The 27001-nt window shown below is 40.2% G+C and overlaps 3 protein-coding genes across 5 annotated transcripts; 1 reads left to right on the top strand and 2 right to left on the bottom strand.

The window, feature by feature from the left end:
- Positions 1–346: 346 nt before the first annotated feature.
- On the bottom strand, positions 347–3848 carry LOC131474910 (beta-galactoside-binding lectin-like). The gene is made up of 4 exons (XM_058652627.1): positions 3705–3848; positions 1600–1679; positions 1310–1481; positions 347–1115 (listed from the first exon to the last, which is right to left on the bottom strand). The coding sequence occupies exons 1-4, from the start codon at positions 3786–3788 to the stop codon at positions 969–971; spliced, it is 483 nt and encodes a 160-aa protein (XP_058508610.1). The 5' UTR covers positions 3789–3848; the 3' UTR covers positions 347–968.
- Positions 3849–5773: 1925 nt separating this feature from the next.
- gtpbp1 (GTP binding protein 1) lies at positions 5774–13910 on the top strand. 2 transcript variants are annotated; one of them, XM_058653140.1, is made up of 14 exons: positions 5774–6261; positions 8107–8218; positions 8331–8511; positions 8720–8903; positions 9040–9204; positions 9459–9582; positions 9674–9788; positions 9871–10015; positions 10865–11047; positions 11168–11303; positions 11483–11661; positions 11759–11920; positions 12184–12234; positions 12844–13910. In XM_058653140.1, the coding sequence occupies exons 1-14, from the start codon at positions 6079–6081 to the stop codon at positions 12958–12960; spliced, it is 2037 nt and encodes a 678-aa protein (XP_058509123.1). In that variant the 5' UTR covers positions 5774–6078; the 3' UTR covers positions 12961–13910. The 2 variants fall into 2 exon arrangements, with proteins under 2 accessions (XP_058509123.1, XP_058509124.1); XM_058653141.1 differs by lacking the exon at positions 12184–12234 and having other exon boundaries at positions 5777–6261.
- Positions 13911–14725: 815 nt separating this feature from the next.
- sgsm3 (small G protein signaling modulator 3) lies at positions 14726–26665 on the bottom strand. Of its 2 annotated transcripts, none has more exons than XM_058653138.1 (21): positions 26479–26665; positions 21797–21912; positions 21525–21610; positions 21009–21072; positions 20563–20774; positions 20372–20479; positions 20124–20267; positions 19819–20014; positions 19591–19736; positions 19115–19348; positions 18742–18924; positions 18504–18659; positions 18366–18420; positions 18229–18278; positions 17919–18071; positions 17251–17321; positions 16672–16720; positions 16451–16536; positions 16228–16350; positions 16035–16095; positions 14726–15638 (listed from the first exon to the last, which is right to left on the bottom strand). In XM_058653138.1, the coding sequence occupies exons 2-21, from the start codon at positions 21801–21803 to the stop codon at positions 15555–15557; spliced, it is 2268 nt and encodes a 755-aa protein (XP_058509121.1). In that variant the 5' UTR covers positions 21804–21912; positions 26479–26665; the 3' UTR covers positions 14726–15554. The 2 variants fall into 2 exon arrangements, with proteins under 2 accessions (XP_058509121.1, XP_058509122.1); XM_058653139.1 differs by lacking the exon at positions 26479–26665 and adding an exon at positions 25005–25024.
- Positions 26666–27001: the final 336 nt, after the last annotated feature.

Below are 27001 nucleotides of genomic sequence, written 5' to 3'. Positions count from 1 at the left end.
AGTGAGAGATCGCTATGGTCGGTGGTCATGTTTTAAGGTTTTGTTTAAGAAATCACCTTAATAGTTTCCTCATACTCTCGAGTCTGAACCAGCTCCTGCACACATTCAGTGTTTGGATTGAATTAAGTGCACACAGACACTTCCACGGGAAACTAATTCACAGAGATGATCGGTTACTGATATGGCTGCCAGAACCAAAGCTACTGTAACAGCTTGTGCGTGTGAGGCACCAAGACCTTGTGCTAAATTGTACAGCAAGGCTGACATCTAGTGGCGAACGTGGCTAATTGCATCGGATTTGGGGGCCTTGGTAGAACATTTCCCGCACAATAAAGTCACTGCAAAGTTTTTGTTCCATAAAAGGCCATGCTTTAATCCATGTTGTTACAGACAAGCATCACACTCAAATTACAAATCTGGAATGTTTTGGGAGGGAAGACAAATAAAAACATGGAGCATTTCAAGGCACCTTAAAGAGCAACTGGTGCTTTTCAGCTAAACACTGCAACGCAGCAAAAAAAGAAGCCATGTGTTGCTATATTGGTGAATGTTTATCATGTCAATTTACTAAAGTCATTTTGCAAGTTATCACTTTACTTTTGTCTTTTTTTGGTTTTACTTCAAACCAGTTTCCTATAGCCCAAATCCAAAATGACACTTATGCTGTGAAGGTAAAATGGTGTTAATGCACAATCCAACGAGATTACGTTGAGTAGTTATATTAGTGCAGAGTGAGCATTCATTACTTGTTGTATGTATTTCTGTGTGTACATTTTTTGGTTTCCACACGTAAGCACACTGCTTCATTCTTGCATAATACAATATCATGAGCACATAAGGCTGGTGTCACATGTATTGAAGAAACGAGAAGCTGTAATAACTTGTGACCTGATGCCAGACAAACTGAAAAATGGTAATAAAAAAAAACAACACAATTTCAATGCAGCGATTTTTGGCAGAATGCAAGATCACTTGATCTCAATGCTCTGAATGCGAGCATCCCCCTCAAAGCTCATGCACGAGTACTTCTCCGCACCAATGCGGTTGGGGAAGTGGATTTGAGAGCCGTCTGAGAAAGTCACCAGGAACTCCTCGGCTGTGAATTCAATGGCAATCTAGAAAGGGAAAAGAATATGTAGACAATGATGTCAAATATCAAACGCCTGCTCCAATATGAAAATGATACGGATTCAGCGCTCACAGATCTTTGTGACTTTAATAATTCACGTCACCGCGTCAGACGTATGACACACTTTTCCCAACAAATTATTAACACAAGGCACTGAAGAGATTACACAGGACCATTTACCTTGAATTCCTCTCCGAGTTGGAAAGGAAAGCCTTCGTGGCGTTGCTCCTCACACCAGTTTCCTCCCTCATAAGAGTTGCAGACAACTGCATTCTCATCCCCGTGGGCATTAAAACGAGGGTTCAAATGCATTGTAATCTCCTGCTCACTGGGGCCAAGGTTAACAGCAAAACTGTGTCAAAAAAGATGTTTATAACATGTTAACACAACTCATTGTGTTTAAAATGAGTATCACATGGTGTAAAAAGCATAGGGAAGAGATGAAAATCAACATTGTTTGTTTCACTTACTTTGAAGCATCAGGTTTTGCAACTCCAACAATGGTCAGGGTCTGCCCGACCTTGAAGGACATGTTCTTTACCATCATATCCTGTGCAGAAAAAGAGGAAAAGGGTCAGTGATACAGTACATTACTGTGTGGTACTACTGCTGGATTTTATAAGATTCAATTATTATTGCAGCTATAAGCAATAAAAAAAAAAACACCAGCAGCAACAGCCTCAGCCAACTCTCCAATCCTCCCTCCATCCTCAGAAATTACTAAACATGTGTTTTCAATTACACACCCACTGATGGTTGCTCATAGCTTCCAGCTCCTTGCTGTTGCCACAGCTCTTTTCCACTATGCACTATTTTCGCTATTTTGGCATATTGAAATGTTTAAAAGTGACTGTTGAACAGAGTAATATTTATAGGTGTGCAAAGGAAAGTGGCAAACGCGTATATCGTACACGAGGAGAGCAGAAACTCTCTTGCTTAAGTTGCTACTGTGCATGTGGCAGGGGAATTCTCTCGCTGTGCTATGATTAGTAAATTACGGTGCAATGTATCGTTTGGTTGTGAAAATACAGATCGCCACTGCGTAACAGGTTTGCCACTTTGTCCAATTACACAACTGTCACCGAGGTAACAAGGACAGATATAGTCGCCGTCTGGGGATTCACAGTTTTCACAACAATGTTAACTGCTGTGTGCTTAAGTGATAGGTTGACGTGACACATGAGAAAAATGTGATTCTCTGCAGACACATGGGCGCTGCTGTTGCTTCTCCTCTGCTCATGAACAAAGTCCCAATTGTGCAGCAGATCAAGTGGGATTTCAATACTTGGTCGTATCTTTCTTTGTAAATATTATACATTTAAGTGGAAATTCTTTCACAAAAACAATTTTTTTTCACTCCAGTGAACTTCCAAGGTTGATCCTTGGCTCAATTTCACGGAGCATGAGCAGGAAGTTCAGTGGGAGTTTATGCAGCTGCTGGAGAAAATCAATGCCACTGTTAACGATGTCAGACTTTACTTTCCAGCCCACAGTGACTTCAACTGCAATGTATTTAAGATCAGTGTCAGACGGGTTATTAAGAGAGAGAAAGCTGCTCGTGAACTGAGCGTATAATTACATAGTTTCCCATGTGACAATTGCTGATATTCTTCCCCTGAACACTTCTATTAATCAACCTGCAGAATGAAACCATGCTGAAACGGTGACATACTGTATTGTTGGTGGTTTGATGGTCCTGACTGAAACTGAGAAGCTAAGTTTAGAGTAAAAACCAAAGAAAGTGAAATGAGGGAGTGTAAAGGGATAGGACGACAGCAGTATGACATTCTTTCCATGCTACAGTCCAACAGTAAAGTGCGTGTAACACATGGCAGTGGGGCTGGAGTGTGTGTGTGTGTGTGTGTGTGTACGTGCGTGTGTGTGTGTGTGTGTGTGTGGGCTGGGCTTAAGTTGGAGCTGTCTGCCAATCTGCATTTGTCCTACACTGCATGCCGAAAATTGTGTCAGACTGAAACGCAAAAATGGCAATAATGTTAATGAAACCTTAGCTGCTCCGTCCCTCCCTCCCTCACTGTGCCGTTCCCCAAACACATGATAACTGTAGCCTGTGGCTAAGGGAAAAGCTAGAATGATAAAGGGCCTTTATTGCAATCCACTCAGTTTATGAGAAGAAAAACCCACTGCTCTCTGTTCCAGTTACCAAGACAGTTTGGAATAAAATGACAAATGTAGACACACATTTCTTTTGTTATTACAGGAAGATTACAACATATATCACATATATATATGTATATATAACATAAACAGCTGACTTAGGCTTTTGCAGCAGTTGAGATGACTAATGAGAAATGCATCGGGCTCAGTAGTGAATAGTTTGACCATAAAAGGCAAAAAAAACTAAAACACCAGGTCAGATCTCTGCAAATCTAAATAAAAGTAAACGCAATGAGAAACTTGTTCAAGCTCAGTTACATCAGCAATGAGCTGGCAAATGTCAGAGAGCTGACAGTAACACTCTTAAAATGTGCCCTAACACTGCTTATCCATCGTAGGCCTAACAGAAATGACACGGGACATGCAGGAGCACAGTTTTGTCATCAAAAAAGATACTTACTTTCATCATTTTTGCAGATGTAGTCGAGGAGCTCAGCAGATGAGAAGGGAGAGTGCTACACAGGGCAGGCAGGGCCCACTGCATCCTGAGTGGAGAATATATACGGCGTGGGAGGTGCCTTCAACGTGACTGACATTTAGAAGAGCAAATGTGAGCGAGCCATTGGTGAACGTGAACAAATGGACTCAAAGTGAAGTTAGAGACCACAAATAACTCGGTTAGTGCTTAACAAGTGATTGCTGACTTTAGTGAAGTGAGGATAAATGGTGATAGATAACTAGGTGACATGAAACCGTTACATTGTTTCTTGGGGGTTATTGAGTCTGACTGTGAGCGGGAGCAGAGGCCAGAGTGGCAGATAAAAATAGAAATGTATTTGTTGCCTGGGAGATGGCTAAATATTTAGCCCAGCCAGGAGTTTAAATACCCACTTACTTGTAACTTACAGTAAGATCGAATGGCAACATCCGGACAGCCATGTAAGTTCTCTTTAGAGTAAAAAAAAAAAGCCAAGAATAATGCGGAAATTAGCCAATCATCAAAATTGTGTGTCAAAAAAATCTGTGACTCACAGTCGTCAAACAAGTGTGATTTCTTCTGCTGGCATATAACTGCTGACACAGCTGCTGTCACTAAAGAAGGAAAAGAATCCACAAATTTAACTTAAGCACGTAATACAATGCAATGTAGATGAAAATCACGTGGAGTGTCGCACACACTTATTAGGTCATGTACATACTTTTTATTTTAGTACTAATACAGTATGTTATGTTGTGTTTTTTGTGTTTTCTTCAAAGGCTGTGTTTAACCCTGAAGTAGCTGGATAAAGAATTAGTGACTGCTACAGGACTCCTATCAGAGAGCATGAGGAGTCACCAAAGTAGAGTTAACACACAAAGCTATTAACACAAAGTAAACATCTTAAAAAACTCACATATCTCTTATCTGGGGACATCTTTTGAGTACAACTTTCCACAGGGGAAAATGTCCATTATGTATTAAATCAAATAAACCTTCTTCCACCACAACAATTAAACAGCTGTAGTTTGAACCTAACACTAAAGTTAAATTAAAACAGAGATGTTTTCTAATTCACAAAAGTCTGTGTGATGTTTTCTTTCCATCCCCTGAACCTAAATAAACACCAGGCACCAAAACAAACCAAAACGTAAAACCTAACCTGAACCACATCCAGACAATCTGGACCTATTAAATGCCCTAACAATATAACAACGTCCTAAGGATGTTGGTTATAAACAGTTATTTTGTCCTGTAGATGACAGATGATAGTTGCAGTAGTTGGTATGAACAGGGTGGGAGAGGACGCAGAGGGGAAGGAAGTGCTGAACAAAAGCATGAACGACTTCTCTATGTCGACTGATAGTGTTACATCTGCTTATACATTATGCACACACGTGTGTCTTTCTTTTTGTCTTTTTTGACGCGTACCAGTGAAGCAAGGAATCTCCTCCTTATGTACTAGCCACGATTTAACCTGCATTGACGTACTGGAAGAGGAATGTGCATCGGGGAGGATAAATCTGTGTTACTGTGTAATGCTGATATTGCATCAGACATTCAATGAGTGTCACCGTTTGTTATCTTGGGTTTCTTTCTCGTTTTCTCGACTTACAGCCCATATGCACTACCTACATATAGATTTGTCACTATTTTGTTCGTTTGTGAAAAACAAAAAGATAGGAAATGTATTGTCAGTGAGAGTTTTAATAACTTTGAAAAGTCCAGACAGAACTGTGGGTATTTCTTTATAGAGGTTCTATTAAAAAAAAAAAAAAAAAAAACTATGCTTGAGTAGAGGGAACAATGCTCTTTAATATATACAAAAACATCAAACTTTTATCATTTTAATAATTACCAATATGTCATTACATCAGTTTCACTACAGTTGCATCACAGTTGTTACACTGTGATTACGTCTCCCTGTGAGGGAGGGGCCACATGTAATCATATGAACGACCCCCTCACTCACATTGGTCTAACGCTTTAATATTCGCAGAGACTCAAACACTATTGGTGAAACTACAGTAACAAGGCGTGACTACACACACAAACACACACCTACACACCTATCTTATTATTATAAACTGAGCATTGTCTGTTTTATTTTTAAAATGGCTTTGAACTTTTTACTGACGACACTTTGACAAACACCCTGTCATTATAATGGTGGAGAGTGTGTCGCTGCGTTAATGTGAAGCGTTCAAATTACAGTTGTTGGTGTTTGCAGGTTGCGGTGCACTTGTACAGTTATCGGTGTGTGTGTACGTGTGTGCACTGTATTCGAATATCATAGCAGTCGTCAGCACAACAACTGGAACCGCTTCTAATCTGACACTGCGAGGTTGGCATAGAAATGGCAACAACACCGGGGCCATACGAGCCAGGCTCCATACCGCTGGCTGACGCTTTAGTCCCGGCTAGTATATTTGCTCCGGACCGGACAGGATGCGTGGACGACACCGAGGACGAGTGCTTCGAGGACGCGGATATGGTCAACGGCGAGCCCGAGGACCGTGCGGTTGACTTTACCAACAAGGTAAAGCTAGGCCCAGAATGCAGCAGTGAAGCTAATGCTAACCCGCTTCCCCGGGGTGAATACAACAGCGAAGCTAATGCTAGCTAGTTTCTTCTGGTGAATTAATGAATTAATGAATGAATGAATGAAACAAAAGGTGCATTATTTTTATTTACATATATGTGTACAATGACCGAACTCCGTTCACAGTTCCACAAATACTGATATTAGACACGACTGGCTGCGAGGAGCCAGGAGGTTGTTTTTGTCGTAGCAAAACATAAGATGCGTAAAGTTAGCATAACCTAATGGCTACATCATTTGTCTTTATGAGTCAGAGCATCTCGCACCTTATGCTGCACGAGTTGTGATGTTATTGTTTTGTCACAATTTTGTTGTCAAACAAATGACACGAACACACAAATGCAGGGGCCTCAAAATGATGAGGTGGTGTTTTGAGTGTTGGTTTAAGGTAAACATATGTGTATTAGACCAGCAGAACATCTGGTTAGTGTGTTAGTGGATACATTACAACGCTATTACAGGTCACACAAACAACTTGCACCAAAGTTGCATCAGTCAGGGGCAGGTATTTGATCACCTTTGGCATCTGTCCGTGTGGGTCAGCCTGATATGTATCAGACTCATCAATAAACCTATGAATCTATAACATGCTTGTGTTGATAACACGTGACCATTGCATTGAACAATGAACGTCAGTGACGTCTGGTGTCATGTTACTAGCTTATGTTACATCTGTTAACCACTTTAGTTACCAGCTTTTTAGTACACACCATTCATGTAATATATTTTGGTCATAATAGCTGTCTTAATCTAATGCAATGAAACATTGCGCTGCTGATTCAAGTAGTCACTAAGGGAGGTGTTTTGTTCACATTTTGCTTATGCATTAGGGCTGCAATTAATGATTATTTTATAATCAATTCATCTGTTGGGTATCTTCTCAGCTGATATGTTGTTTCATTATTGAAATACAAAAAATGATGCAATATGTTTGTTGTTTCTCAAACCTCAAAATGACGTTGCCCTCAAGTGGGTTTTTTTTTTCATCCACAAAACAAAGTTATTGAGTTTACTGTCACATGATAATATACACATTTTGAAAACTGAAATTAGAGAACATGTTTTATTTTATAAAAACAAAACCCACTGTAACCTTCTAATCATTTATCTAAATCGTTTGCTATTACGTTAGTAATTTAATAATAATCGATTATTTGTTACAACTGTAGAACTTTATAGCAGGCAAAGCTATTTATCTGTTTATGGTTGTAATTGGTATCAAAGCCCCGTTGCCTTTAAGGTGCATTGTCAAAGCCTTTTTTTGATATATATTAACCTTTGTATGTGCCTTTGGAAATCTATCATCAGAACCTGTACGACTTGTCGGTTTTACAACCTAACTCTAGTTAGTAGCTAACTAACTAATTACTAACTGTCTAACTAACTAACTGACTGCTGTCTAACTGCTGTTAGACAGTCGAGTTGTACCCGCCGTACTTGTTCTGGTTACCCTTTCCAGAAGGGAGTATTGAGCTGAAAGGATCAGCCAGTAAAAATCTGGACAGCAACCATATGTAATATAATATAAGTGTAGTAAACTAGTTGCTTTTCTGCCTTTACTTGCTTTTGGTCTTCACAAATGGGCATTATTTGCATGCAACCTTGAGTTGTTTCATGGGAAGAGAGACAGCTGTGTTTGTGTGTTTACAAGATAACAACAGCTTTTCAATGTACCGTTCAGTTTCATTTTTGAAATCTTTGGATAAAAGTTTCATCCAGAGTTGTACCAGTTATCAATGTTCTCTGTTTTTCTGTTATTCCATCTCTTCCTGGACCCAACAGCAGGCTCTTGTTAGCCCAAACGGAGAGCAGTATGACTCGTTAGTACGCCAGCTACGGGACAGGATGGAGGAGGGATGCGGCGAGACCATATATGTAGTTGGAAAGGGCTCAGGTGAGAAACCGTGTTAACAAATAATTCTCTTATTTTTCTCTTCACATTTGTATGAAATAATGTATTAACCTCCTCCTCTTATTCTCTTTCTTCCTCCATCACTCTGATGAAGATGGTGATGACTGGGGTCTGGATGAGACAGATATGGAGGCCTCAGTGGCTACAGTGCTCTCCATGTGCGAGCAACTGGACACTGACCTTATTTTACTCCGAGAGCGTAATGAGACTGCCGGCTTGGTGCGTGACTATTTGATCCGCAGGCGTGTGGGTGAGCTGGACTTCCTGGAGGTCAGGTGAGTGGGCAGAGATGAGAATATAGGTTAGAAAGACACAGTTTATGTTAGTTTTGGTTTTACACTGACCATTTTGTCATAGTGTTTGACTTTGATCAGATTGTTTCAGAACTTTTTTTCCACCAATTATACTTTTAATGAAAGGTGGCAGGAAGTTATGCTCCACTGTTCAGTTTACGTGATATTTTGTTACTTCTTTACCTCTCAGAGTTGCGGTGGTGGGTAACGTGGATGCGGGTAAGAGTACTCTCCTGGGAGTTTTGACACATGGAGAGCTGGACAATGGCAGGGGCTTTGCTCGCCAGAAGCTCTTCCGGCACAAGCATGAGATGGAGAGCGGCAGGACCAGCAGTGTGGGCAACGATATCCTGGGCTTTGACCAGGAGGGTCAGGTGAGGGGTAAAGAGCAGAGACGTCTTATTAGTTTGTTCTTAAAAAACAAAACTTTATATGAGTTAGTGCTGTGTATTTAGGTTTTCAAATATGTTAAATTGTGGGTATAATAGCTCCCTCTCTGTCCGTGCTTAGGTGGTGAACAAACCAGATAGCCATGGAGGAAGCCTGGACTGGACCAAAATTTGTGAGAAGTCTTCCAAGGTCATAACCTTCATAGACCTGGCAGGCCATGAGAAATACCTCAAGACTACCGTCTTTGGGATGACTGGACACCTGCCTGACTTCTGCATGCTCATGGTTAGAAAAAGGGGGGGGCATCAAGAAAGAGGAGATGAGTTGTTGTTTTTTATGTGTGTATGTCTTAAGTGGTTTCATATATCAAAAATAGGCTGCCTTATATGTTTCTGTATGCAGATGACATTTTATGTACATGTTTACTTTTAAGTCTATAAGCCTACCTGCTTTATTTCTTACATATGCTATAAACAGTTATTTTTTTGTTTCTTTCATTAAAGTTTAAAAATAAAATTCCCCACTCCCTCCCTCTCCAGGTGGGCAGCAATGCAGGTATCGTAGGGATGACCAAAGAGCACCTGGGCCTGGCATTAGCTCTAAATGTGCCTGTATTTGTTGTGGTAACCAAGATAGACATGTGTCCAGCCAACATCCTACAAGGTCAGCCTCCGGATATCAACAATGATAGTTCTGTTCTCTGTGGCAATATGTCTTAATGCTGCAATTCATGTCTTTTTTCCCCCAATAACAGAGACACTGAAGCTCCTCCAGAGGTTACTGAAATCCCCTGGCTGTAGGAAAATCCCTGTCCTGGTCCAGAACAAGGATGACGTCATAGTCACAGCTTCAAACTTTAGTTCTGAGAGGTATTAACTCTCCCCCAGCAGAATTAAGTATAATAGTGAGAATGCACCTTTTTAACTTGTGTTTATGTGTGCGTGTGTCCAGGATGTGTCCCATCTTTCAGATATCCAATGTAACTGGAGAGAACATGGACCTGCTCAAGATGTTTCTTAACCTGCTCTCCTCCAGGACTTCGTACAGAGACGATCAGCCTGCAGAGTTTCAGATAGATGACACCTACTCTGTGCCGGTACTCTACTTACAAATTCTCCCCCCCCCATATCTCTGCATTACATAACATTACACACTTCACAGTGTCCCCACCTGTTAATCAGGCTTATATTCTACAAAGACATTCTCTCTATCAAAATAATTTAAAAAATAAGGCCCTAATCAATCTTTTAATTAATTGTTTTGAAAAGTTTCCCGGAAAGCCAGCATTGTTTCAGGAAAAGTCAGGAAATGTCCACACGAAATCTCTCAAAACGCCGTAGTACACATGCCTGACCTGTAAGTGACGCTGTAACGCCGCTACAACAAAAATAAGTTAATGAACCAAACCAGGGGAAAGAAAGGGAAATAAAAGGAAGAACATAAATGTTAAAAAGCAAACAGATAAAACAACAGAGTTAACAACTTAGTGACTTTGTTGCATTATTTAGCGACATGGATGTATTATGAGAATACATTAATCTAGCTGTTAACTGCGGCTGCAGAGTCGATCTGACTGTAGACACAGAGAAGGAGAGAGAAACACTCTGACCGCACAGACGAGAACAAGCTGTGGATGTGCACTTTTCCTTCAACACTCTTTTCAGGCCCACTTTAGTTACTTTTCATTGAAAGTAGTTGGATACACTGCAAAACAATCTTTAAACACAAGAGTATGTCATCATTATTTTCCCAAAGTAGTGTGTTCATTCTCCACACGAAAATGCAGGGGCGACGTTTTGAGATTTTCCCACTGTGGGACCTGTTTTCAAACAAACACACCATAAGATTTATAGTGCTGCTTTAACTCTGTGGATTTATTATGCTAAGGGTTTTAATCTGCCACATCCTTTTCTGAACCACTGGTTGTGTTCTGTTTTTATATCAGGGAGTAGGCACAGTTGTGTCGGGAACTACTTTACGTGGACTCATACGCCTGAATGATACCATGCTGCTGGGGCCAGACCCCCTGGGCAGCTTTATCCCTATTGCCGTCAAATCAATCCACCGTAAGAGGATGCCTGTGAAGGAGGTTAGAGGCGGCCAGACTGCGTCATTCGCTCTCAAAAAGGTAGGGGGGGGAATATCTGCCACAGCAGTAGTGGAGGGGAAGTTTGGGAGTGCATAGAGTGAATGTACATCAGTTCTGTGAATTCTGGGATCTCTACTCCTCCTGTGGCTCTTTGTACAGATCAAGCGCTCAACAATACGGAAGGGCATGGTGATGGTGTCGCCAAAGTTGAACCCACAGGCTACCTGGGAGTTTGAGGCCGAGATCCTGGTGCTGCATCATCCCACTACGATATCCCCAAGATACCAGGCCATGGGTGGGTAAACATGAAAGAGGAAGGCATGTGCAGTGGATGACTTCACTGCAGCAATGATAGATAAAGTTTTCATATTTGTAAAAGGATTCTCTCATCACTCAGAAATGGTTTTCCCATGCATATTTTAGTGACTTATTCTTCTCCTGAACTCTTCTCTCCTCTTTCTGGTCATCACACAGTCCACTGTGGCAGCATAAGGCAGACAGCCACCATCTTGTCCATGAATAGAGACTGCTTAAGAACAGGGGACAAAGCTTCAGTCCACTTCCGCTTCATCAAGACCCCCGAGTATCTACACTGTGAGCAGAGGCTGGTCTTCAGAGAGGGACGCACCAAGGCTGTGGGGACCATCACGAAGGTAGCAAAGCCTTGCCTTGTGAAACACGTTGTTGTGAGAAGCTTTTCTTATCCGATTCCTTTACAACATGTTGACTGGACTTCTTTCTTTGTTTTAGCTGTTGCAGTCAACCAATAATCTGCCGTCAAACTCCAAACCACCTCAAATCAAGATGCAGTCTACAAAAAAGGCACCACTGCGAAAAGAGGACGGCCCCCCGGCAGCCAGCGATGACGCAGCGTCGATAGCTCAGTCACCAGGACCAAGCGCGACACAACCAGTGAGTCATAAGTCCAAGGCATAGCAGACATTATACTTCTCTATCGATTTACTTCATTGAGTGTTGTTTGACCTGTCCTAACATAACTCCTCTGTACACGCCTCCCTTTTGGTTATTTTGTGCAACATCGTATCCACCATCCATTTTACCCCACTGGATTTTTTTTGCCTCATGTCATCACAAATTATTTTTGCTGTCATGCCACATTGCTTCTTTGCACCCTCTCCTCCCTCTCCTTTTGCTTGCGTGGCCGGCCTCCTCAGGGAGAGGGAGAGGAAGACCCTCAGATAAAGGAGGGCAACAAAGAGAACAAGGTAAAATGGGTTGCTTCCAAATAAACCAGAACAGCGGAGAGAGGCTAAAAAGTGGAGCACGTGTTTTTACAATCGAGACGGACGAGTTCTCAGCTTTGATATATCACTGTCAGGAAAAAACATCACTGTACAACCACAAAGTCAAAGACGGCACTGTGCAAACTGAACTCACAGTCATAGACTTTGGAGAAGTGTGCGAGTGAATTGTGAATTTGTCTGTCAAGTTGTTAAGCTCTTACATGTGTATTTAATCCACCTTTAATAGACCTCATTTACAGTGGCCATTTTAAACATGAAATATTAGACTAAAACAGGTGTTGGGTATAACATTAAAAAGGGTTCCACTCCATTCAGGGTCAAGAGAGACAAATATGAGACAATTTAGTTAGTAGAAAGCTTGTAAAAAGACCGATATATCATTTTATATCATCATAATCGCATTACCAAAACAAATCTAATGGTGTCCTATGACTTTTGCACAGTACTGCAGAATTAGATTTATTAGCCAGATTATCACCAGCCATTGGCGTAATCCTTACTCAAAGTACCAGTCAAACAAATGTACGCTAGTCTGTTCTTGTCCAAAACTCTTTGGTCTCTCTTTTGCAGCCAAAGTCTGGAGGAGGTGGGAGGAGGAGGGGCGGCCAGAGGCACAAGGGAAAAGGCCTGAACAGTGGCAGCAACTCGACAGCAGCTCCCTCCTCATCAGGGACGGGCGGCTGCTGAACTGTCCCTCCAGTCCCACGCAAACCTCCCTCTCTGCAATCACTCCGCCAAGTGTCTTCATCTCACAAACCATGGATGCTGATGTTTGAAGAAAGACACTCTCCTCAGTCCAATTACGACTTGCCTTTTTAAACAACAGCCCTACTGTTTTTATTTTTAAAAAGGGAACACAAGGGGGTATTGTCCGAAACTGAAAGGCATACAACCTTTTATGCATTTTAATGTCAGCTGCTTTTTGCAGTGTGGTTTATGAGGTTAGCCTCACTCGGAAGGGTGATTCATTCATTTATATTAATATTTAATGCCTCTAGGAAATCCACAATTCAGTCCTTTGGGCTCACTATCAGTGATGGGGAGGGTGGCCTCACCCGAAAAACAAGGATCTAGTATGAAGATGAGCAGCTATAAATGAAACTCCCCCATGCATTCCCTGTGTATTTGCAATGAAAAACAGTTCATGTACTATTTATACTGCATATGTAAAATAGTTGTTGTGCTCTGATTGGAGATGCTCCGCTGTAAAAATGTATGCAAATCACAAATGAATGTAGCAGAGGGCACATAGTGAATTGAAATTTTAGATATGTGGAAAATATAAGCTGTAACATTTTATAATTGTCCTTTTATTTATTTGGCATTGATGCAGAATGTTGACTTTTTGGATGGTCTGCAATTTCCTCCTAGTCTAATCCGCACCGTTAGATTCAGTCGTATCTTTGACGCTTCCTCTGTCAGTCATCCATGTAAATACCTTACACTCATAGTGTTGATACAAACAAATACAGCACATAAACGTATCACTCCAAAAGCTGTTCATGACTCAAGTCGTGCAGTACTCGCAATGATATTTGTAACTCTCATACCCCATGCTGGTTGCTGTTCCAAGTTGTGACACTTAAAACAACTTTGCGGCTAAAAACCTCACCATTAATAAACAGCTTTACCAAACATTTCAACAGTGTTGTTTTCTTTAATATTTCCATCTTAAAACATCTTCACGTGTTCTGTTAAAAGGAAAAAGTGGGGGGGAAAGTTTTCTTAATATTCACCATTTTATGCTTTCCTTTTACAAATACTACACCAATAATTTACCAGGATTTTGTGTTTCACACAAGCTACAATAGCTGCAACCATGTTAAACCAGAGACTAAGCTGGTAGTGGACATGGAAAAACTCCAACAAACAAAACAAAACCGTTAATTAACGGAAAACATGAAGTATCTAGCTTTAGCGCAACACAAAAAAATTGACTTATAACAATCAAAATCACTGAATTGTAACAAGGAGAAAGAAGCCTCTTCTATTCCCAGTCCACATCTGAACCTCTGTCTTTGCACTATGTACGTTTGGTCATTGGAGACACATCCAGGATGCATGTTAATGCCCAGTGTGAACAGTCACTGTTCACATGTAAAAGGTCCCCAAGGATGGATGTCATACCAGGTCTGACCTGGGCCTTAATGATATGACTGCCAGAAATCAGGCCCACCGAGTTTAATACTGAACTGAGGTCAGTAAGACAAATGGTGGAAGACAAACATGTTTTCATTGCGGTGTAACTGCTACAGCGAGTCCGGCAAAAGTTACATAGCGCTGCTTAAGATCAATCTGTTTGCCAAGTCGTCCCATCAACCTTCAAAGTCCCCGCTTGCATTACAACTCATTTGTCATCAGTTTTGATTTTAAGTCCTAAGTCACAAGCAGATGTGTTCATACACAAAACCAAACAAAAAAATATATCCACGTACACACACACACACAAACATACAATATATGTAACATTTATTTACTGTAGATTTTGTAACACAAAAAAGTCTCTGCTTCATTTACAATATGTCATACAAGTGTTAAGACTGTGTGCTGTCACTGTTTTGGTAGCACACATACCCTTAGTCTTCGTATCACAATTTGAAAAGGCTTTACTTGGTGTGTGCAACATTAGTATTTCAGGAAATATATATTAGGACATATATGACACTGAGGTAAGTAGCATTCCACCAACAAATACGTAACTATACAGGTCCATGTTCAGGAATGTTCTGTTGTGGTCTCCGCTTTGGGAAATTTAAAGGTGATGTGGAATTTTGGGGACCACTGGCACAGTGTGATCACCTGATGCTGCATTGAAGGTACACACGCGACCAATGAAAGAGAATAGACTGTATATATGTCACTCGTGTGGAAAACACGCTTGGTTAATACAGTGCAAGCACAGAAACACCTCAGCATTTCAGTCCAGTGAGTACAGACTATTCTGTATTAGAAGAGTGTTTCACTTACACAGCTTTAGATAATTCAAGACTATAAATGAAACGTCCTATTCCGGGTCCAAATAAAACCTAATTATGCACCTTGATGCATACGTGAGCTTCAGCTCATACGAACCAGGCAACCTCAGCGCTGAAGCGGGAGTTTTCAGTCTTCACTACAGGGCGAACGTCACTGACCAACACTGAAGGGTGACGTGACAGAGTCTGTGAAGTAGTCACGTAGACCATAATTAAAGATTGACAGTCTGTAACAAACAGGAAGAGAAATCAAACAGACACAGACACACAGGACATGGATTGGATTCAGACAGTTTTGCTGCATGTCTAGCCATCAATGTCCCAGCTGAAGAGGTGATGTTTGACCAACATGTCCTGCACTCCCTCCTTCAATGGTCTCTGCTCCTTCTCCTGGAAGAGGGATGAGGAAATCTTTTAGCTAAAGATAAAATCTAAATAACACCACACAGGTCTGCTTATATTGGACCTCAAATTGCCAGTCGTGTGCCTGGAGTTTTGCCAGAGGTGATTTAAATATTCAACATATATAGTAGTTCACTGATGTTTATTTTCCTGTATATCTACACTAAGATAGAACAATCACAATCACTGAAGTAAGCAAAATAGTAAGAATTACAAAAACTAGAGAGATGGTAATCTTAAGGTGATGCTGAACCAGCACATTCAGAACTTATGTGTTCAGAATGGCAGATTTCATAAACAGTAAGTCCTGACGTTTTTGTGTACTGAATATCAATAATTTAACCAGATTGCTTATGTTCTCTCTGTTAATACTGGTTTACTCACCTCTTTCTTGTTGGGTAGCTCACAATCTTGAGAGAGACTGAAGGCAAACCTTGACAGCACCCTGAGGATACAGCAACAGATTTCAATCAGCTTCCCATTTATGTTCTTTAAATTCAACAACTGAGAATGCTTCAAATCCAAAACAGCCAAGGTAAGAGAGAGAGCGTGAGAGAGCGAGCGACTGCAGATTTACCTGAGCTCACACTTGATCTGTACCCATCCAGGACTGCGAAGGAAAGACCAGGGGTGATACCATTTCTCTACAGCAGCCATGCTGGAACATAACACCTCCAGCCATAAGTGCAGCACCTGCTCACTGAAGGAACACACGTGTTGAGAACCAAACACACCACATGTGTATCACTACTTGAGGATTTGTACACTGTGAGTCTGCATTGTGCGTTTGTAAAACTCACTTGAGACCGACACAGACGAGAGACCTAAACTTGACGTCCATCTGAGCGTGTGCCGAGTCGTGGCTCATGTTGACCGACTGCACTGCCTGGAAGAGCAGACAGAGGGCGCTCATACACTAAATCTCAGTAGACACATATTCCATATTTGTAATGTAGACATACAGCATCTATACATTAAGATATAGGAAACCATGATGGTTTTTGACACACTGATGACTCACTCTGTACAGCAGCTCCTCTGGTGTTAGTACTTTCCCATCTTCATCTAATCTGGTTAAAGCCAAAGACATTCGTGTTGGTACTTATCAATATTGGACTGAAGAATGTACATTTTCCATAATCCACTAATGAAAGCAAATTTCTTAAAAGGCCCAGTGCATGAGAATTAGAGACATCTTCTAATGAAATGGAGGATTCTTCCACTCCATCTCTTCCTGTGGCAAGGGTATCAGAGAAGTACAGAGGCTTCTACTTTGTGTAGTGAGCTCTTGCTTTAAAAATGCACAATCATGGCTGGTTTGCTCATTCAGACTGTTGCACATGGCGGCACAAGATGGCAGCCTCATTAATACAAGGCGAGAGTGCATATAAAAGCTTTTTCTACAGCTGGGGAAAAGCCAAACAATTATACAAGCTCAAGAGACAAATCTCAAATGTTACACACTGGACCTTTAAAAGCTAATTTACCAGAGTCAAATCACATCATTACACTGTGCCTGTAGACTCAGTTCATGTTCATATGATTTTTAATAGATTACAGAATCCACATTTTGACAGAGCAGTGAGTGTCAGTGCTCTACCTGTAAGTTTTGCATAGCACCAGTCTTGAGTAGACGGAGTTGAAGTCCCTCTCTACCTCTCGACTGGCCGCCTGAGAAGAAAGATCGTTTTTATTTCAAACACATGTGCAACATTTACAATGACAACACATTTATATCTCGTCACGTGTTTGAAAAAGAGTAGGCAGAAGTATAATTTTAAAATGTACCTACCTACCCCATTACTACTCGGGTGGATCCATTCAAATTACATTTACAACTATTTTATCTCATCACCAAATATTTACACATTTACAGTATTTTATACAATGTTCTTAATATTCTCCATACAACACAAGAATACATCTGGCTTTGAACATGACCATTTCCATTACCATCCTGGGTTAAACTGCTCTTCTTCATCCTTACACTTGTTTCAAATGTTGTATTTTTTTTATATTCTTTTACAGTGATTCAAGCTGTTTCATAATTTAACCCCCGAGATTGAAACACACATACTTTTTAAAGTAGTCCTGGCACACTTCATTTTTAATTTATTTTCCCTCTTATATTATATTATATATTATATTGTCTCTCTGAAAACAATGTCTTTATTTATAATAAAAAAAACGAGAACACAAACAAATAAAACACTGAACTTTAAAGAACATAAAAAGTATGGTGTGAATTTACAAAAGAAGCTCTCTTACCTCCTCTAAGAATAACCAAGGGTGACAGGGCCCTCCCAGTATAGACGGCTTCTTCAGTCCATGCTGAAAGATGGCTTTTAGGGCCGGACACAGAGTGCCCCTGGCCAAGTCTGTCACTGCTTCCGTCACAGAGTCATCACCTGCTGATGAATACTGGGGATAGATAAGAGCACAAGTTACTGATTAGAGCACTTAAGTTAATTTTCAGGGAGCATGAGGACACAAAGATAAAAAACTATCATAAAGATGAAAAATATCAAATGGCCGGAAGCAAAATACAGTCAAAGCTGAAAATCAAGTGCCTCCTCACCTCTTTGCTTCTTTCGTCTAGGATCTCAACAAACTTTGCAGGAAACCAGCCTGTTATGGGCAAATTTATATGAAATGATGAAATTAAACATTCAGACATTGACAATGGGCTTTGAAATATTAGAGAAACAAACAAACCTCTGAGGCCATTGAGCTCTCCAACCCAACAATGTTCATCCTTCTGTGAGATGATCTGATGGAGAGAGATTAAAATACAGTCAAATAAAAATGACACTTTGTGACACTGTGTGCATCTCTGTGCAAGTCGTAGCTCACAGTGATGATGTCATTCTTTCTGAAGCCCAGTTCATCATCATCGTGTCGCTCAAAGTCCAACAAAGCCTTCGCCCTTCTCCGCCTGTTGCGCGACACAACGAGGAAGTTTTCATGGTCCCGCTGGTGGCTTTCCATGGAGTAGTCAGGAGTCAGCTCCTGAAGAAAAGAGGTGGGAGAAGTCCTGTCAAAATTCTGAAGAAAAAAAAAAAAAAAAAACTTTTGCTTAGAGTCAACTCACAGCACTGGAATGACGTGGGTCAAAACAGTGAAAGTGCTCTGCAGTGCGGGTAATGGCCTCTCGCAGTGCAGCCACCAGCTCTGTCTGCTTAATGTTCTTCGATTTAAGAGCCTCTGCCTCATCCTCCCCAAACAGCAGGGAGCTCAGTGTGGACTTCCTGCGCAGGGACTGTCTTCTCACCACCTGATTTACAAAAAAAACAAACACAAAACACATGGCTTGTTTTAACTAACTTTTATTGAAAGAAACTGACACACACACAACTCCTTATCTGTCTAGTCACAAGAGGTTTAAACCATAAGCTTGACACAACTGTTTAGAGTTTGACAAAATGTCCATGTTTCCCGTAACTTTTGCAAAGACTTAAACTGACCTTATTGAGATTTGTGTTGAGTGTTGTGTTGTTCCCATTGTTGAGCTGAGCCTGTTCATTTAGGATATAGGCTTGGTGCTTGTGTCTGTGGGCTTCCAGAGTTTCCTGAGACAGGGTACCAGCTAGCCTCATTGCTTCCCCGAGAACCGCGGGGCCATCTCTCAGCTGGCTTGGCAAGTCCGACAGAGTATTAAAAATGGAAGCCGAGTTCTCTGATGCTACAAGCTCCTCCTCCTGGAGTTTGGGAGTAAATGTCACAGGAATTTTTGTCAATAGTAGGACTACATTAGTAGGGGTGGTGTGATTTCTAGCTATAATAGTAGAAAACATAGTTTTACATTTAACAATGGGAACGGCAATTGTTATTATCTTCTATCCAAGAGAATAAATGAGTGACTGAAACAATAAATTAACATACAAGCATCACACCATTAATTAAATGGGATTTTCATCAGGGAGTAGTGTTGTGCAAATACCTTGATCTTGAGCATGCCCAGTGTGACCTGGAAGAGCACCAACGAGCCCTGGTAGAAGAGAAGATCCCAGATCCTGAGAAGCAGACGGATGTCCACCACACTGGCAAATGATGTCAGGAACCAATGGAGTGTGATCAGCGACAGCTCTGGGTGTGTACGGAGGAGGTACGGTTACACGATGTATGACAATTAATGTTTCCTTGCATCGTTCCTAATTGCAGTCCTTACCTATGTCATGGTCCTGCAGAAGGCGGTCCAGGGCTGGCAGATACTGTACAATGAGCTGGCGGAGAACCCGCTGGTCAGTTTGGACGCCCAGCAGAGTTATGGAGAAGTAGGATGGAGGAAGGAGGTCTTCAATCAAGGCACACATCATCCACAGTGCATCCTCCTCCTCAAGAAAGAGCAGCAGGCAGGATACCACCTGGGGCAATCAAGAAGTATGTATGAGAGTCAATAAGGGAAAAGTAGTAAAGATGGAAAAAGAACAAAGGCAATAAGTGCAAAAATGTATGTACACAAGATATTCTCACCATCCCAGTGCCCTGACAGTACCCAATGTCTGGATAGAGCCAGGCTAGTCCTCTGAGCACTCGTCTCAGCCTTGGAACTCCAACACTGGTCATAGTATTGAAACATGCATTGGTCGGCATAGTCCGTAACAGATCCTTCTCTATCTGAGGAGTTAACAAGGAACAATTGCATCATACTTTATTTTCAATGCGCAATAAAAATGTGGTGGTCTTATCTTTAATAGGTATTGTGCCACAGTGGGTTTTACCTGTTTCGCTGTGGTGGAGTCCTCATTGGAGCTGTTCTTAATGATTTCTCTGTAAGAGATCTCAGAGGTCCTTTTCTTCTGCAGTGCTCCAGACAGTCGCATCCAAAGCTAGCAAACAGAACATCTTTAAACACTCTGAACGCCTTGGAAATAACCAAAATATGTAAATGTAAAAACACTTAGGTGCTTACCTGAGGCCTCATGCTGTGAGGTATGCCCCCTAGCACCAAGGTCCGTAGGCGCTCAGAGCGTGAAAGGACAGGGTCGATGAGATCCCAGGTCAGGTCACCCACCGTGTGGTTGTGGGTGAACTCCAAATGGGCTTGCCAGCGTAATCGCTGCTGAGGATCTTCACGCTGGGGTGAACCTTCGGTCCTCAGCCAGGACCTGGGCTCCCCATCGTCTGATTGAGAAGAGAAACATTTAGATATGGTGTGTACTGTTATTGTCTTATTGGATCAGCAGGAACTAAATCAAAGAGCATCTCAGTTAGTGGCAGCCTTAACTTTAAAGTTATTTGCACTCAATTAGCATACAAAACATAGCCACATATGATTTCCATTTATTTCTTGACAGTATTCAGGAATTTCACAACTGTGAAAAAACAGAATGAAGACAGGAAGTCAACATAAATTACCATCAGTGTCCACTCTGAACCCAAACTCATCGTACTGCACTTCGAGCTGCTCCGATGAACCTTTCTGTGGAGACATACAAATAACATGCATTTGATTCGGTCACACCTTTCAAAGTAGAGGTGACTGTGAAATACAGCTTCCACAGATAGCAGCAACTTTTATAAGCACTGTAAAATGCCAGTTAGTAAAAGACACCCGATGTCAAAGAGTCACATGAGGGGAAAGCTGCTGAGGTTTCTGTTTGTCTGTATTTTACCACATAGTTATTATAATTTGAAATGTTTCATATGATCATTATTTATCATCTCATATTGTTTGTATTGCTTTCAGATGTATAAAATCATGGGTGTGTAAATGAATGGTGCATTTGTGCACCTGTAACAGTCCATTTGTCTCATTAATAGTCTCGTCTGTGAGTAGAGGGTTACATCACCCATTACAACATAACCAATTTCCAGTTATAAACATGACAAAAATGTTTTTGACACATAAACAACATAAGTTGTCACGCTCACTTGAAGGTACTTGGCCAAAATGTCTTGAGGCCACATGCTTGGAGTGAGAGCAGAGAACGGCCCACCAGGGGCAGGGGTGTAGGTCCCTACAACAGAGATAAATTCAAAATGTCAAGTTAAATATGATAATATGACAATAATAAAGCTGGTTAGATGAAAAATTAGATACATCTGGTGTGCATTTGGAAAGCAACTTTTCAAAATGAATTAAAAAAAGGTCCTCTTCTTCTAGCTGAGCTACTATATTGTTAAAATATCCAACAGATCTTTACCTGACATTTTGTTGGTAGAGAATGTATGGTGGTGGTGGTGTGGTGGTGGTGAGTGAGTAGCTCCTATATGCAGCGAACAGTCACTCCAGAGACATGGTCAGCAGATGGTATGGGCTCTGTGAAAAGGACAAACAGAAGAAGAGAAAAGGTTAGTGGTTGACACAAAATCCCAGATGTCCCACATGTCAGTGTAAACACTACTGCAGCTCTTAAAAACACACAATGCAAGTACCTTAACAATGAAGAAACAAAAGAACAGTCTAACAATCATGGGCTGAGAACGTTGCTCTCGTCTTAGTTGGTACATCCGACCTCCCTATTTTGTGAGATAAAATGTCAGAAATCTTAGCGATTTATATTAAAGACTATATTCACTATTCACATGTTTCATCTGGTGATTGACTTTTGCCTTGAGGACTGGGAATCTTTGTCTAGTTTGATTAAAAGCATCATTACTAAAATCATTAATAGAATTTTAACACACAGTAATCTCTTGAATGTGACTAACATGCAAGGGCTACACACACAAAATCTATGAAGGCTGTATAATTGACTTGGCCATCAGTCAGTAGATGCATTATGTTGTACCAGCTGGTTTATAATTAGATAATCACATTGAGTTATTTGTCTTCATAGCATCAGGAATACACGCACCAACTTGAAATTGTGTATCTATTTTATAGATAAAATCTACCCTATTGTCTACTATTGTACTGAAAAATTAGTTTAAAATGTAGGTCAAACCGAATGGCAGAATTTAAGAGTCTAAGTCTAAACAATTAAGGAAATACCAAGTAATTCATCAGAATGTTAATTAAACATTTTGCTAACATAAAAAAGAAAATGTTGAGGGAACCAACATCATCTCTCCTCACTGTGGGAAAAAAACAGCCAACACCAACTGTAAAATTAAATTATTAAATATTCAGATTACAGAATTGATCAGTTATGAATACATGTTGCCTTTATACATTAAACATACATTAAATATTGAAGCCACAGCTGGAAGAGCAAATCCAAAATTCCCAAAACAAACTATGTTGCTATCCAAAAGTGTCCTTAGCACCACAAATATGTAAATTCCTTTATTGTTTTTTTTTATTCGAAACCAAAGATCCTACATCAACCAAGCCATGGAGTATGAGAAGCAAATTTGGACCCCACTAACACCATGACATCACATTCACATTACAACATACACTAATGGATGAACACCAATAAAGATTCATGCAACTTCTCAAGGTTGCTCCCCATCAAAAGTAAACACCAAAGGAATGTTATCAGTTGGGCTGCAACTGACAATTTTTTTTTATAAATCGATTAATCTGTCGATTATTTTCTCAATTAATAATGTTAATTGTTTGGTGCATAAAATGTCAGAACATGTTGATCTGTGTTTCTCAAACTAGAAAAAATATTCACATTTAAGAAGCTGAAAAATGTTTTAATTCTTCAAAAAACACTCAAATAGATTGATCATTGACAAAATAATTTAGAAATTAATTATTAATCGATAAATCGAGTAATTGTTTCCAAATTGTCAGTGCTACATGTGAAACAGATTAATAGATTAAATGCACAGTAAGTGTAATAACAGTGACAGGGGGACATATTTTGAGGAATTAAAGCAACAATGTAGCATTCAAACCTTCAAATAATGACTTCAAAGATTTTTTGATAGTACATGAACTAACAGGGTGAAGGGCACCTCTGTCAAAGCCTAAACAAGTCTGCATTGCCTGAATTGGCATGCTGTAACATCTGGTTTCAGGTCTGTTTAACAAAAAAACTACAACACTCTACTTCATGAAATACAGGTGGAACTATTCATTGAGTGGATGTCACGGCAGAGGCAGCACAAAAACCAATGTACCAGTGTAATGTAGAGTGACAGAATAAGAGGCTGAAAAAAAACAAACTAATATTGGTCCAGCTTTCACTTGCTGCTGTTTGCTACCCAACCAAGGGCTAACTGGTCCTATTACTGTTAGACTAGTAAATGTAAATAGTTTGCTTATTATGCATGTCTAGTATATTTGAGCTTGCTGTGTGTTCAGGCCATGTTAGTGAAGTAATTTCTTCCTCTTGTCCCCTTTGTTAACAAATCAATTGATTCAAACGATGTGTATACAATAAGCAATAGATTATATAAGCTAAGTTGAAAACAAAAGCTACACGAACTAAAGCTTTTTTGTGAGGGTGAGTAGTTTTCATTCCTAATATCTTGAAAAAATTTACAATGTAATCATATTTGTATAAAATGCTATAACAAAGACTACTGTATCTGGTATAAAGACATGGTTGTTTGTACATTAGAATTACTGCGTCAGAGTTCACCGGTATCATTGGCTTGTCAACAAATGCACATGCTACTGCGACATATATTTAATGACAGTTGTAACAAACTATCCTGTTTACGAACTGTAGGAGGAAACCCGAGAGCAAATCCTACATTGTGTTACTTTAAAGCTGACAATCGACACTCAAACACACACAGACAGACGTAACAGCATAAACAGCATAATCTGCAAAAGAGGCTCCCCAGCATACTAACACTCTGCCAAAATGATTCATTCCAGCAGCAGGCTTGCAGCATTTGAAGAGGGATTTAGGACTTTGGGAGAGATGATAAATCAATTTGAAGTCTGGAGGGTGGCCAAGTCATTTCAGGACAGAAATGTGTGAAGCTAAGGGGGAAGCTGGGATGGGATGTTGGAGCGACTGCTCTCCACTAACAGTATAATCACCTGCCAAGAAAACCAACAGAACCCCCCCAGATCAGTGTTGCTTTTATGCCACTGATGCCAACACAGTTGTACTAAAACCGTGAGTGCGGTTTGTCTCAACCAAAACTCTGTCCCACTCGCCCCCTCACCGGCTTATCAGCACTCACACTTTATCATGACAATAACTTATTAACCACGTTCTCTCTACCCCTGTACAAGAGTTTTTCCTCACTCAATGTGGATGAAGGGTGTCACCTGCAGTACGGACTGTAAAGCCCATCAAGGCAAACTGTGTGATGTTGGCCTATACAAGTCCCATTGTTACCAATATAAACAATATAGGTATAATGTTATACAAAAGTTTTGCTAATGAGTATACAACATCCCCCAAATGGCCAAATGCAATTACAAGTATTGAAAGTTGAGAAACTATTGTAGAGATTTCAACCCATACAAATGTATAAAATCCAAATGTATCATACCCTAATAGAGATTAGCCCACGACGCAGCAACTGTAGATTAATTACTAATGTTTGTATGTAATGTAACATGTCTGCAGGGAAAAGCTAATAGCTGTTGGGCTATTGGTCAAGAAACCAAATGATAGTGGCTTTGAAGAAGAGTTAGCCGAGAAAAAGAAAAAAAAAAGAAAATATTGTCCTTTGTTGAGGTGTGGCTGTGCTCACGTGTGTTTGCACAGACTGGTTAACACCCGACTGCAAAAGCAAAGAGTAACATCCTGCTCTCAAGTCACTATCACAAATTTGCCTGAAGGACTTAACCTGTATGAAGCACAAAAACACATTGAATTGAAAATTGAAAACATGCCCACCTAGACATTCATGTACTGTACATCATAGAAGACTCCTGCTCTGTCAACTTAGTCTTGGCACTCTCTCACTTGCACACAATACATACCACTGTACTGATCTGCAATGTCCCCTCCTTAAGAACAAGGAAATGATAATATGATGGAAAAAAGCCTCTAAACACAAAAGTTATGCACACACACATGGTTTGCAGGTCAAAAGGGGTTTTAAACAGCTTACAGCTCTTACTCAATCTGGTTTGTGGCACATCACAACAAGCTATAAGACTTAAAATTACACACATGCTCTAAACATATACAGTAAATAACTAATTTATTAGACCACTTATCATAAAAACGAGTAAACGTAAATATTTTAGAAATCTTTCAAAAACGTACTAAACTAAAATGTCATTGTTGTTTATTTGGCAAATAAACTGAATTCACCCTTGTGTACCCCAATTTGGCTCACTGGGCTTCTCCAAGAAGTCAGAAATGAATTATTAAATTTCATTAATATATACAATAATTATAATTTAGCATTAAAAATATCATTACGGTTAAAGAGCTTCTACATACTGGTATATTAACTATTACAGAAACATAAATTATTATTTTGATAATTATCAATGCTGTTAATTTAGGGCAGCTGTGGCCTTTGGTGGTGGTCTAATACATTTGTTAAGCACTGTGTGTCTGTGTGTGTGTGTGTGTGTGTATATATACATATATATATATATATATATAGATCTAGATATATAGATAGATATAGATATATATATATATATATATGAATGAAATGAAAGGTGATGTTATGCTGAAGCAATTCATCATTGCACCTGTGTCTGACTGTGTGTGTACATGCTGTCACTACTGTGGAATATGCTGCCAAATTAACGCTTCATCAAACCCCAGCTGACGTCAGAGGCCAGAGACAACACAAACCAGAGATAATTATGGCTTCCATTTGTACGCCTGCATCTACGTGTATTTACAAATGGCACAAAATAAAACGTGCAGCACACTAATGAGCTAAACGCATCCGTGATTAATCACCATGAGCTGTTAGCCATACGTGCTTTAATATCTTTAGCTTTTAGCTAATACTTACAAACAGCAGAATGTGATGGCCTACTGCCGTGACTTACCGGGACATTATTCTCCTGGAAGCTCACGGTTGTGGTTTGTGTCGGACGACGTGTCTTCTGTCGTTTAAACTATTAAACAGCATATGTTAGGGCAGCTTTTCCTCCCATATCTGTGACTTCCCTGCGTTAACGTGCACCTGCTGCTAGCGGCGCTTAGCTCCGCTGTATCCTTACGCTCTTATGTTTTCCCCCAATTCCTGCCCGAGAAGTAGTTCCACATCCCGGAACTACACATCGCAGTGGAAAATATCCCTCCGCATGGGGAATGGGTGACGTAGACAAATGACGTGGGTTTCTTTCCACTCCAGTCATTAGTTTTTCCCCTGGATCCAAAAAAAAGAGAATGAAAATAAAATAAAATGAACTTTACTTTATACTTTATTTTAAACGTTATTTTATATTATGAAATTAAAACGTTCAAACCTTAAACGAAATATCATAAAAAAGGAAAACAAAAAGGTGTAAACTACCTAGTTATTTATGACCAGCTGCATTTTGGCATATGTTTGATGGCATATATATG

The sequence above is a fragment of the Solea solea genome, chromosome 16, assembly GCF_958295425.1.
Source record: "Solea solea chromosome 16, fSolSol10.1, whole genome shotgun sequence".
NCBI lineage: Eukaryota > Metazoa > Chordata > Actinopteri > Pleuronectiformes > Soleidae > Solea > Solea solea.
This window is presented reverse-complemented; position numbering and strand designations above follow the sequence as displayed.

Coding starts and splice junctions, on each gene's coding strand:
- LOC131474910 (XM_058652627.1), bottom strand. CDS start 3,788: ATGCAGTGGGCCCTGCCTGCCCTGTGTAGCACTCTCCCTTCTCATCTG. Junction 1,680..3,704: donor CATCTGCAAAAATGATGAAA/GTAAGTATCTTT, acceptor TTTTCTGCACAG/GATATGATGGTAAAGAACAT. Junction 1,482..1,599: donor GCAAAACCTGATGCTTCAAA/GTAAGTGAAACA, acceptor TTTTTGACACAG/TTTTGCTGTTAACCTTGGCC.
- gtpbp1 (XM_058653140.1), top strand. CDS start 6,079: ATGGCAACAACACCGGGGCCATACGAGCCAGGCTCCATACCGCTGGCT. Junction 9,205..9,458: donor CTGACTTCTGCATGCTCATG/GTTAGAAAAAGG, acceptor CTCCCTCTCCAG/GTGGGCAGCAATGCAGGTAT. Junction 10,016..10,864: donor ATGACACCTACTCTGTGCCG/GTACTCTACTTA, acceptor TTTTTATATCAG/GGAGTAGGCACAGTTGTGTC.
- sgsm3 (XM_058653138.1), bottom strand. Junction 17,322..17,918: donor CTTGGTTATTCTTAGAGGAG/GTAAGAGAGCTT, acceptor CTTTCTTCTCAG/GCGGCCAGTCGAGAGGTAGA. Junction 16,096..16,227: donor CAGATCAAGTGTGAGCTCAG/GTAAATCTGCAG, acceptor CTGTATCCTCAG/GGTGCTGTCAAGGTTTGCCT.